General features: G+C 31.0%; 2 protein-coding genes across 4 annotated transcripts in view; one reads left to right on the top strand and one right to left on the bottom strand.

Moving 5' to 3' along the window:
- The window catches only part of LOC111301765 (sodium transporter HKT1-like), a 55,965-nt gene that overhangs the window by 2,235 nt on the left and 40,931 nt on the right, over positions 1 to 12,799 (top strand). Inside the window, exons 2-3 of one of the 2 annotated variants that reach the window (XM_089744574.1) lie at positions 377 to 513; positions 10,196 to 10,350. In XM_089744574.1, the coding sequence (XP_089600700.1) occupies positions 377 to 401 (25 nt within the window). In that variant the 3' untranslated portion in view covers positions 402 to 513; positions 10,196 to 10,350. Of the gene's footprint in view, positions 1 to 376; positions 514 to 10,195; positions 10,351 to 12,799 lie in introns of those variants that run through there. The other variant, XM_089744575.1, reaches the window with a different exon arrangement.
- GALAK (galacturonic acid kinase) overlaps positions 1,526 to 12,799 on the bottom strand; it is a 31,285-nt gene continuing 20,011 nt past the window's right edge. For both annotated transcript variants that reach the window (XM_022897706.2, XM_089744573.1), the window contains exons 8-14: positions 6,548 to 6,647; positions 4,647 to 4,822; positions 4,007 to 4,047; positions 3,885 to 3,913; positions 2,816 to 2,885; positions 2,606 to 2,695; positions 1,526 to 1,903 (exon numbers count right to left, since the gene is read on the bottom strand). In XM_022897706.2, coding sequence (XP_022753441.2) covers positions 1,659 to 1,903; positions 2,606 to 2,695; positions 2,816 to 2,885; positions 3,885 to 3,913; positions 4,007 to 4,047; positions 4,647 to 4,822; positions 6,548 to 6,647 — 751 coding nt within the window. In that variant the 3' untranslated portion in view covers positions 1,526 to 1,658. The remainder of the gene's footprint in view (positions 1,904 to 2,605; positions 2,696 to 2,815; positions 2,886 to 3,884; positions 3,914 to 4,006; positions 4,048 to 4,646; positions 4,823 to 6,547; positions 6,648 to 12,799) is intronic.

Raw genomic sequence — 12,799 nt, 5'->3', positions numbered from 1 at the left:
ATATTCTTCAGTTGGTTGGCTACCTCTTAAGATGGTCTTATTCCCGTTTTCTTTCTTAGTTAAGTTGGTTGGCTACCTAGCTTACTTGGCCAAGTTTAATCCACCGCTTCCTTCTTAGCTTGCATAAGGCATTTCACTTATATATATTTTTTTATTATAATCCTACAATTAATCATAACAAGTATAAGCTAACCATAAAATTTTAATATATTCCATATAATTTTAAGTTATAATTGATTAATTGTAATATAATAATTGTATTTGATATGTTTTTTTTAAATTGGTCTATCGAAGATTAATTAGAGTGATCAATTTAAAAGAAAGTTGCAAAAATTGAGATAATACTTTCCAATATTTGCTTTGAGATTCAATCCAGGGAAAGTGGTCAAAAGACTAGCTGAGGGAAAACGGAAGAAAAAAAAAAAAAAAAAAAGAAGGATCGACAGAAAGACAAAAGCTGAAGGAAGATCCACTCAACTTCGACGTCTTCAACATCACCGTAGAAGTAATAAGGTAAACCCCATTTTTTCTTTACTTTATTTTATGTTTGGATAAATATTACTAAAAAATAAAAAAGGACAAAAAAAAGTAAAAAAAAAAAATTTTTTTTAAAGGAACATAAATGGTCTATGTACCATTGTTTAAATAATTAAGATTAATTAAAAAAAATTTTAACAATTATTGTTTGATTAAATAATGAAAAAAAAATCAATATATTATTTTTTTAATTATAACCTTCTTTTATAGTATCAAATTAAACTTCTTTTGTCAGAATATAACAGTAAAATAATATATAATGATAAAATTATTAACTTTTAGATTGTTTTAATTTTTAAAAGTTCGATTAATAAGTGTTTATAAATATTAATTAAAGATAATAAAAATATTATTTAAATACATATGATGTATTATTTTCATTAATTTTTTTTAAAAAATGCATTAAGTATTATTTTTTCCTTAAAATTTATCATCATTCAATTATAGTAACATTTTCTTTTTTTCTAAAGCAATTGAAAAAACTTTATTTGTTGCTAGGATTTTAAAATCCAAAGTAAAAGTTATGATGATGGTAATTTATACTTATTCACATATTTCATATTTTCAATTTTTTCTTATTGTTTCATAAAAATAGTTATCAATTAAATTTATGACATATTAAGTGAAAAAACAATTGAAGAGAGTCTATTCATTGGTCAATGATGTTTACATTTTAAAATTTAAAAAAAATTAATAAAGATTTAACAGTCCTTTTATATTTTAAAATTTTTATTTTTCTCATTTCCTCTCTTTTTCCTCCAATTTGGGACAATTAAAAAATGAAAGAATTTGAGGAAAATCAAGGGAAGTTAAGCTAAATCATAAACTTTTTCATCACTTATTCTTTTTTTCTCTTCTATGAAATCACAAATTATAATCTTAAGTATAGTAATATATTTTTCGCAAACATTGACACAATTTAAAGTGCCAAAATTAATTAACCTTGGTAGCCTAGTGGAGAATATAAAATTGCACTATAAATAATACGTTTTAGTCCAAAATCCTTTTATATTTCCTGCAAACTCATAGTCTGAGATGGTACAAAACAGATGGTCTGAGTACAATGATATGAATGAATGGAATGACAAAAATGTGTTAAGAAATGAACAGTAACCATTTAATCAGATTAAACGAGCACAGTCACCGGCTTCACAAATCAATACAGCTGTGTCTTGGTTCAATTGGCTTGCCAACACAGGCTGCAACTTGGGATATTCTTCCCTGACAAATTTTGCCGCTTCTGCTGCGCGATCAGCATCTACCAATGCAAAACAGCAACCCCTGAATCCTGCTCCACTGAACCGAGCTCCAAATACTCCAGGAGCCCTCAATAGGACCTCATATAGTTGAATCAGTGGCTCGCAACCTTAAAAACCATTAGATTACATTAGAGACGGTCATTTATAAGAATATTCACCTAAATTAACAGTTCAGTAAGTTTCAATATGCATTTAAGCCGAGTCACAATCCCCAAGCCTACAAAAGTAAAAAACCTGCGTTATAGTTGATAAGGATATCCCTTCAGCGCTTCACTCTTTCTACATTTTGTTGTTGCAGTAAAGGAAAGATTGAGAATTAAAAAGTTTTAGTGCTGTAATTCAAATTTAAACTTGAAAAATAATAAAGTATGAATTTGAGCCGCACACAAAATATATTTTGTTATCAGACCATGGGGAGGGATACTGCCGATGGTTGCAAACATTTCATATAAAACATGGCAATCATCGAACATGACATTTGTCATGTCCTCTAGAACTAGTAGCATAGCATGTATTAGAACTTGAAGTAATTCAACTGATACATATATAATGGCCACATGGCCATCAAGCTCATTATGAATAGAATCAATTAACTGCTCAAGTATCAAAACTGAGAACAGTAGAAGAGCCTTACTATATTATTATATAAAAAACTGAGATAAATTTACTCAATGTATCTTTATTGCATCTTCTCAAAGGGGCTCCAATAGGAGTATCAATATCTTGTTCTTTTATTTCTTCTTGGTTCAATTTTTTGGAATTTTAGAGGCAGGGCAATCCAACTAAGAAAAAGAAAAGGTAGGTCATACCACATTCATAGTTTTTGATAGAACTTAGACCAGAAGCTGACATTAACTGTCCAAAATCTTTCAAGTCTCCTGACGCCCAATCCTCTAAACCTGGAATAACCAATTTGCCAATCCCCTATTAGTTGATTAGCCATTAAACAACATGAATGTCTAAATGAGACGATTACATCGGCCAGGTAAATTTATGAAAGTGTGATAACATGGCTGTACCTTTAGTAACTCGCATATTCTCTGAAAAGTAATGCTCTGCTCTTTTGGCTAGATTTGTTTCCATTTTGAGCTGCACAATAGAAAGGAGATACTGATATTGGAAACAAACTTATGGACAAAATGTAGAATGTCAACTCAACAACTAGATGCGTAGGTTATGTACATAAAAGATAACCTAACTACTGGAATGTGCTGGTGCTTGGTAGAGATCTTATGTTTGTGACAAAGGGATCTCTTCTATGAAAAAAATAATAATAATAAAGAAAAAGAATAACCATCTACTGATCAGAAAAGGAAGTTGTTTTAGACAAGAAGAATTGCTGTTTCTTTTCTTTTGTGCACAAGGGAAAGTATGCTATTTCAGGTTCTTTAAGCAAGGTTTAAAATTTAATAGGTATCAGATTATTAGGTTTGTTTTGCTTGTAGTCTAAGTTAATTAGTCTTCTATTTTGAATTTTATTCCTAGAATGATTTAAGAAGAGTATCTATATAAATGCTTATGTAATTTTCATATCCAGGAAGCTTTTGGTAGATTATCAGACTGATAAATTTCTTGATATCTTTGCTCTTTTAGATCTTTATTTCTCTGTCTTTCTCTTTCACTCCTCTCTCAGCATACAATGTTTTGTCCTATCTATGTGCTAAATCAGAGGTGCATACTCAAGGATCAGGTGAATGTACAGAAGATTCACTACGACAAGCTATTTTTTATTAGTAGTAACATAATTGTGAATATGTGCATTCTACACTCAAACTATTTAAAAGTGAGAAATAGAAATCCTATTTAGGCTCCGTTTGATTGATACTTTTGCTATTTGCCTTTTTTAGTTAAAGTGAAAGAAAAAGATAAAAGATGAACTGAAAATAAGAGACAAACATCAAAAGTACAAAATAAAAGCATCAACCATGTGGAGTCTTAGTGAATTGAAGTATTTAACTCAAAGTTTACTCTTCTAGTACAATAAGAAATTAAATAAAATAAACACAAAACGTAACTATTCAACTGATAAGAAGAAGTGCAGCAAAAAATCTTGGCTTCGAAAATCAGAGTCCATATATTGATGTTTACCTTGTAAGCTTCATACGCTTCTGGTTTAACTGTCAAAAGAGGGGATGAAAGAAATTAAATTCATGATGCAAATCCAAAACATAGAAAAGGAAGTTCAAATTCAAAGAGACAATTGTACTAACCATTGCACAGGAAGGGCTCCAGTTCACCATTTCCAGAAGCACTGCAAAACAGAAACAGAGAACCAAAAAAAAAGAAGGTGAAACACTATAAACCAGGACCTGCTGCTAGTAAACAGTAAAAACATGACACAACATAAAGGGCTGCAGTTTATTGAAAAATGAAATATCATACATAAAGTTCTCATAATATTACTGTATGATATATTTGAAGTCAGAAACAAGACGACAAAAGATGTAAATTTCATTTAATGCTATCAGTTGTGCGCATTTATCCCAGCAGAGTGTGGACCTAATTTCCTCATTGAAAACTTTCAGTTTCGTAAGAAAAGAAGGGATAGTGCCATGCATTGAACATCTGTATGCATCCTGTTCATACTAAGTTGGAACTTTTACAAGGGCATATGAAATATCTCTAAGCTTTAAACAATGATATACCTCCTCTTATCAGCATAATCAGGGAAAGAATTCAAATATTCTCTATTCACAACCATTCAATCAAAAAGTGAATCAGTATTGAAATTAACATGAACACAACTGCCTAACAAGCTAAAATGACAATGTGATGATATATGCAATCAAAATGCCAAAATCATAGTAAAAAATTCTCCAGGGTTCTCAATTAGAGGGAATGAGATCATACTGCAAAAGAACTTTGGCAGCTTCTTGACATTCTGCAACTCGAGAATTATATCCAGGATTGCTGGTCAAAGCTTGCCTAAGTCCTGAAAATGCTAGTAATATTTTGTACCCTTTCTGTAGTTCAGCCTCGTGATCCTTCAGAAATTTTGGTGGGTGTATAAGCTTGTGCTCTGTAGTCTACATGCAATGAGATGCCATGTAACTTGAACAAGTTAAATAAATTCAGATTTTATTTTGTGACAATAAGATAAGAAGAAAAATAAACATTCATAATAGCATCACAATTATATTCCAAAAAAAAGGATTACATAACTTGATACAATAATAATCAAAGTGAGTGAAAAGTGTAGCAAATACTATGGAAGCAAATTTATTTTTAAGCAAAACATTATCCATATAAGGATAAGATAGAGATTTATCAATTTATAGAGGAGTAGGACTATTTGCACTCCAAATAACTCTCAATACAACCAAAAAAATTAATCAATACAGAAAGTACTTAAATATTCATTAGTTAATTACTTTTTTATTCTTTACACCTCTTCTTAGTAAGTTACCAGAAATGAATTTTCGAAAACTTTTTCAATATAGGGAAATTCATTTTCAGAAACTTTTTAACTCTACCAGAAATTCATTTCCGAAAAGCATTATAATTATTCGAAAACTTATATGAATTTTTGGTATGTTGAAAAAGTTTCTGGACATCCATTTTTAGAAATCTTCGACAATTTCTGAAAATTTATTTTCAAAATACTCGAATTGCTGCCACCCCTAAACTTAAAATTTTAAATCTTTTGAAATTAAACACAAAATCAAACGAACAAACAAACAAGAAAAAAAACAAACAATTTATCTATGATTCTAAGTTATTTAACATCAAATGGGTGATTAGAACTTAATCCTTAAAAAGATTAAGGTTTTTGGTGAAGAAGAAGAGAGGGCATGTGGGTTATTTGGGTTTTTTAATAAATTAATGTTTTGATTTAAGATGTGAAGTGAAAAAAGAATGAATGTTACTAGTAATGGGGTACGAAAAGAGGAAATGGAGATAGAAATAGCACTACTCTTTACAGAGGGATGAAATATAGGAGAGGAGAAATCAAATGAATGTAGACAGGGTTTAGGGAGAAGCATCTGACAAAATTTACACAGCTCATGTGATGTGGCAGACAAGCAATCACTAAAAGCTTTTTTTGTAACTCAGAAATTTAGCCTATAATAGAGAGAAAAAACCTTTTATTTCTTGTGCCTTTTTTTGATAGATGATGCTATGCAGTTAAATAAAGTGCATATTTTCCTCAATTTTATTTGCTAGTAGGACTGACAATAATAAGAAAAATGATAGTATACAGTAAATGTGAATAGAATGATAGAATAATTGCGTAGAACTGAGGGCGACAAAGATATAGAATTAAATAGATTTTGGCACTCAGTATGTGGGTGAAAGAGAAAAATTTAAAAAAAAAAAAGAGTGAAAAAAAAAATAAGTGAAAGAAAAAAGAAGTTACATAACTATTTTTTTATTGGTTACTTTTCTCTGTTGAATGTGTTAATAGTTTAAAAAATAAAATTAACTAAAAAATATTTAAATTTTCATATTAAATTACATTTATATTCTTCATGTTATATATTTACCAAGATTTAATTTGGGTTCTGAGTCAACTCCTCAACTGAATTAGTGTCACTTAACTCGTGACACTCAGTTAGAATTTTATTATTACTATGGATGATTTTGAGCATATAACAAATGTGAAAGTAGAATACAGTCATTGATCAGCACGATAACCAAATTACAGCAAGTCCACAAGACTGATTAAGAAGTGGCAAAGTAACAAAAAAAAATCACTTGAAACCAAACAAGGATCTGTTATTTTATAAATTACTACTAATAGTTTTACTTACTTTGCAGTTCATGTAGGTTAGACAACCATGGCTTGAAAGCAGTATAGCTGATTGATCCAATATGCCATTTCTCAGACCTAAATACTCATTTTCAATCACCCTACATGCGCCATAACATCAGATTTAGAAAAGGCTTAACACATAATGATAAAAGAGACAATCATGTATCAGTAAGAATGCGCAATTCTCAGAGGAGTGAAGCAACTTTGAGATAAAACAAGGATTTTACATTGTAATGTAAATTAAAACAAACTTTATTGCAACAAAATGCAACCAACCAAAACATTGCAAGAAATCATCCAAATTATCTATTCATCTATCTCATTTTCATAATCTTCTATACGTTTTTTGTAAATTCAATGGCTTCTGCTACAAAATAGATAGGTATTTAAGATCAATTTTTGTTATGTTACATGTCACAACATTTTAGGGCAAACAAGAAAAATTATTGAGAAATTCAAAAAAACTTAGGTTTTTTTCCTGCAAGAAGGACCACTATATAAGTACTAATGATGCTTTATTATCACATATTAGAACTAAGAGTAAAGCTTTTTGCTAATTTATAAGATATTATTAAGTATACATTCTACATTGGAATGACCCAAGAAAATCATCCACATTATAACAGAAGGCTAATCGCAACAACATCCTTCACCCTGATAAATTATAACAAGTAAGAACAGCGAAGACGAGAAAGCAACTCAGTAATGTAAAGGTAAAAGTAATATAATCTTTACGCTTTTTGAAAGGTAATAACTTTTCAAGAAAGGGAACAATATTTGATATAAGTTGAACAGTAGGCACTATATTAGTAACCTGCTCCATAGGGACTTACATCTCTGTATATCTAACAAACCTGTGTTCTGTCTTCCACTGCCAAACCAGTTCCCATTCCAATACCAATGACCAACTCTAACGATTAAGGTCCCTCCCCGCACCTTTAAATATTTCCTCTATCTTCTTTGTTAAAAATAATTTTAGATTTGAGTCCAGGGATTGGGGGTGAGTTGTTTTAACCAGTAGACAAAAAAAAATTAAAAAGTCTTAAGATCGCCTCTTTGAAGTTTTAAGTAGCAGTCCATTTCCGAGATCAGGTAAACCCCTAATTATTCTATTCAACACCTTGCAATACATTTTTTTTAATGACAGACTTTAAGGTTAGAATGATTCGACATCTTGCCAGATTTCAAAATATCCATCTTCATAGATGCATTCCTAAGTGACATGAAGAACTGCAGCAAGAGAAGAGAAAAAAAAAAAAAAAAGAACCACCAGTGAAGAGAATGGAAACCAGAATAAAGCACTGGCGTAACAGTAATCAAACCTCTTCTGACTTAAATCATACCTGGGCCCACCTATACAAACCATGAAACCCAATGATAACAATAAAGTACGAATCTATGTTGTTCCAACTATTCATTTTTCCTCAAGTATCCACGTAGGACATTTATCTGCACCTTAAAGTGGACATGAGTATGAGGTCTTGATCCTCAAGGAAAAACTTTGAAAGAATTGATTGCAATTTGTCGGTCACACACCCATATCATACACTTACCTCCATGTCCAAGCAACATAGGAGAAAGTACTCAACATAATCAACTATGGAACAGGGTGGACCTTGTTGAGTTCCGTAAAATCATCACTCCCACACCCCCCCCCCCCCCCCCCCCCCAAAGAACAACCGGCAGATATGCAAGAGACACACAAACGAGACAAACATACACATACACATCATTTGAACTATGCTTTTTGAGCAAGGGATACATGTACCTACTATTGAACCAAAAGCTCAAGTGCATATTTTGAGATATGGAGTATTGAGATTTTTTGCAGTGCGAAAACACTTAGCTACAATTCGTAGTAATTTTTATATATTTGTATCTCTAGAATTAAAGACAAAAAATTAGGATAGATAATTCTTCAATTATAGGGATCAACTTTAGGAAGATTTATTTTTGTAGTTTACCCTTTAGTTAGCTATATATAAATCTAAAGTGCTTGTATAATTCAACAGAGAATTTTTCTATATACTCTCAATTTTGTCACACGGTATCAGAGCTTTAGGCTCTTCTTAAGAAGAAAAGTTTTTTTTAGCCTTCATTGTTGAATTCTATTTTAGGTCTTCATAGCCAAATCTTGTTAATCTTTCATAGTCTTACTTTTTCCTTCTTTGGCCTGTATTGCCTAGAATCATTTCTAGTTAAATTTTTATTATCAAAACTCATTCCTGAAAAAGATAACCATGTTAGAGACAGTAGAATTTGTCGCTACTACCTAATTCGAGGAAGTGACAACTGGTCAAACCATAAAACTACAAAATATCCAAGCTGTGTACAGATTGAATGGAAAAAACTACTTGAAATGGTCTCAATTGGTTCAACCTTTCTAAAAGGGAAAGAAAAATTAAGCCATTTTCTCGGTACTAGTCCTAAGAAAGGAGACTCAAAATTTAAGGCTTGGGATGAAGAGGATTCCATGATTATGTCATGGTTCTGGAATTCTATAACACCAAATATTAGTGACACTTGCATTTTTTTGTTCACGGCAAAAGACATTAGGAGTCAGTTCAGCAAACCTACTCCAAAATTGGGGATACTGCTCAAGTCTATGAGATAAAAATTAAGACTGCAGCTCTCAAACAAGGGAATAAGTCAGTCACAGAGTATGTTATTCTTCTGAAAAATCTTTTACAAGAGATGAATCATTACTATGGTGAATAAAGATGAATCATTACTGTGGAGCATAGAGATGAATTGTAGTGAAAATGCAGCAACTTTGAAGAAGTTTATTGAAAACGATCGAGTCTATCATTTTCTTGTTGTACTTAATGTTGACTTTGATAAAGTCAAAGTCTAAATTTTACGATAAGAGGATTTGCCTTCTTTAAATGAGGTCTCTATGGTTAGAGCAGAAGAAGAGTGATGCTTGACAGCCTAAATATAGAAAGATCTGCTATGGTGTCTAATGGTGGGAATAACCAAAGCTTAGAAAGATTACCAGTCAATGAGAAAGGGAAAGGTGATTTGATTAAAACCTCAAGTCATGACAATTTTTAGTGCACCTACTATAAGAAGCCAAAGCACACCACAAATCATTATTGGAAACTAAATGGTAAACCTTCAACTTCAAGCAAACAATGGTGGACAACCAAGATATCAAAGGCAATCTCACATGACAGTAATTGAGTCAAACTAGGAAAAGTCTCGAGAACAAAGAGATTTGAACGGAGATGAGATTGAGAAATTGAGAATCCTATTAGAAACCTTTGAAAAGCTTACCAGTATGTTCCTTGACACACTTAGGTATGATCTTCAGCATAGGTAAAGTCTCTAGTTCTCATGAATTAAATGTCTCAGATAAGTCTATTATGAGTTCTTAGGTCATTGACTCAAGAGTTACAGACCACATGACACATTCTTCACAGAAGTTTAGTACATATACCTTGTGTCTTGCTAATAAGAAATTTGTAGTTGCAGTTGGTTCACTTACTACAATGACAGAATTAAGAGTTATTCAAATTAATTCCTTGTTTGTTCTTAAAATTTTCTTCATGTTCCTAGATTGTCTACTAATCTAATATCTATACAAAAACTTATTAAAGACATGAACTGCTTTGTGACTTTGTATCCCTCCTATTGTGAATTGCAGGACTAAGGTTTAGGGAAAAGGTTTGGACTTGCTAAGGAGAAGGATAGATTATACTATCTTGAGACATCAAACAACATATGTAATATCAAGAATAGTTTACCTTTGTAATTTATTTCTAAAAAATCTCCTAATAAAGACAAACTCTAGCTTTGTCATTTTTGTCTTGGACATCATTTTTTTAGAACTTTGGAAAACATGTTTCCTTCTTTGTTCAAAGGATTAAATATCAAAAATTTTCATTTTGATGTTTGAAAACTTGCAAAGCATAGACGTGTGTCTTTTTCAGTTAACAATAAAAGATATTCTACTCCTTTTTGGTTGATTAATAGTGACATATGTGGTCCCTCTATAATTCCTAATATTTCTAGTGAAAGGTGGTTTGTTTCATTCATTGATGATTATGCCAAGGTCTCTTGGATTTTTTTACTTAAATCCAAATTAGATGTGAATAACGTGTTTTTAAGCTTCTAAAACATGATCCAAAATCAATTCGGAGTTAAAAATGAAGAGATTTATGTCTGATAATGTAAGAGACTATTTCAACCAGAGTCTATCTACCAATTTCTAGTAAAAAAAATGATTATCCATGAATCATCTTATATTAATACTCCACAGTAGAATAGAGTGACAAAGAGGAAAAACAACCATTTACTAGCCACAATCCTAGCCTAACTTTTTCAAGCAAACATATTCAAATCCTATTGGAGGGTAGCTATTCTCACGACCACACACATAATAAATAGGTTATCTTCAAGGATTTTGGCATTAAAAACTCTTATGGAGCTATTTCCATAATTCTATCCCAACTTTAATAGCACAAACAACCTCACACGTAAGATATTTGGTTGTACATCATTTGTTCATGTTCACAGTCATAACAAGGGAAAATTGGATCCAAGAATAGTTAAGTGTATTTTTGTGGGGCATTCATCAACTCAAAAAAGGTATAAGTGATATCATCCTCATACCAAAAAATTTTAAGTCTACAAATGTCACTTTTAAAGAAAGTAAACTATTTTTTGCTCAACCTTATCTTCAGGGGGAAACTTCATTCATGGAAGATAAGGATAAAGACTTTTTTTTGCTTGACTTGTCCTTAAAATTTTCACCCAGTAATTGTTTTGAGTCTAAACCTATTTCGTTAGAGTCCAAGTCAAACAATAAATCTGAATTTGAACCTAATCCAAACAAAAAAGTTGTGACTAAGGATAATACTATTCTTGATCTATGAAAGAATTACAGGTGTACTTAAGAAGGAAAGTTTCAGCTCCTAAACCAGTGCAAGTCCAAAAACCTAATCATAGCTCCAGAAATGAGGTAACTACAGTCTTTGACTCTATTTCTCATCTCCTAAAACTAAAACTAGTGATCAAGATCTACCTATTGCCATTAGAAAAGCAACCAAAGAATGTACAAAGCATCCACTATACACATTCTCTAATTTTGTCATTTGAAAAATTCTCACCATTCCACCAAAATTTTCTTGTGAGCCTAAACACTATTTCTATTTTAACTACGTCATCCAAGACATTATCTAGTGAGAAATCGAGGCTTTTAAGAAAAATAAGATATGAGAACTAGTAGAGCTGTTTAAAGAAAAATATCCAATTTGGGGTAAATAGGTTTTCACTATAAAATACAAGGCAGATGGTACTGTTGAAAGGTATAAGGTCATGTTGGTGGCTAAGGCTATATTCAAACTTATGGAGTGGATTATTAGGAAATTTTGTTCCAGTTACCAAGATGAATACAGTTAGGATTTTGCTATCATTGGCTGCAAATTACAATTGGCAGCTTCAATAATTTGATGTAAAGAATGCTTTTCTACATGGTAATTTAGAACAAGAAATATATATGAAGGTTTCACTAGGGTTTGGAGGTCATATAAAAGTAAACAAAGTATGCAAGCCGAAAAAGGCTTTATGTAGCCTTAAACAGGTTCCTAGGACTTGGTTCGGGACATTTGCCAAAATGATATGATATAAGCAAAGTCAAAGGAGAAAATCTATAAAACATTATTTGGCTAGAGAATTTAAGATAAAAGAGTTAGGGAGATTGAAGTACTTCATAAGAACTGAAATAGCTCACTCACAGCATGGTATTTTCATCTCACAACAGAAATATGTGATTGATCTTTTAAAGGAAATTGGAAAGCTAGCATGTAAACCTACAAATATCCCTATAAATCCTAATTATAAACTTGGAGAAACTAATGAAGATGTTGTTGTAAATAAAGAGATGTATGGAAAAACACTTAATTACAACTAGTTGTAATCTTATAATCTGTATATTTATATTTGTATCCTTAGAATTAAAGACAAAAAATTAAGATAAATAATCCCTCAATTATATGATCACTTTTAGAAAGATTTAGTTTCCTAATTTACCCTTTAATTAGTTGTATATTGTAGAAATTTGATTCTTCTACATTAGTGCAACTTGGTTTTCTAATTTATTTTGGGAATATTTCTCATTCATTCTTATGATTTAGTCAACGATTTTGATAACCAATTTTTTAGGGATTTATTTCTATTTTAGAATAGAATAATTCTTCTTTCTTTTATTATTTTTGTTTTTTGTTTCATGTAAGTTGTTTCCTAATAA

Source organism: Durio zibethinus, chromosome 15 (assembly GCF_047325235.1).
Source record: "Durio zibethinus cultivar Kanyao isolate XHJ-2024 chromosome 15, ASM4732523v1, whole genome shotgun sequence".
NCBI classification, from domain to species: domain Eukaryota; kingdom Viridiplantae; phylum Streptophyta; class Magnoliopsida; order Malvales; family Malvaceae; genus Durio; species Durio zibethinus.
The sequence above is the reverse complement of the archived record's forward strand: the minus strand, read 5'-3'. Positions and strand labels throughout refer to the sequence as shown.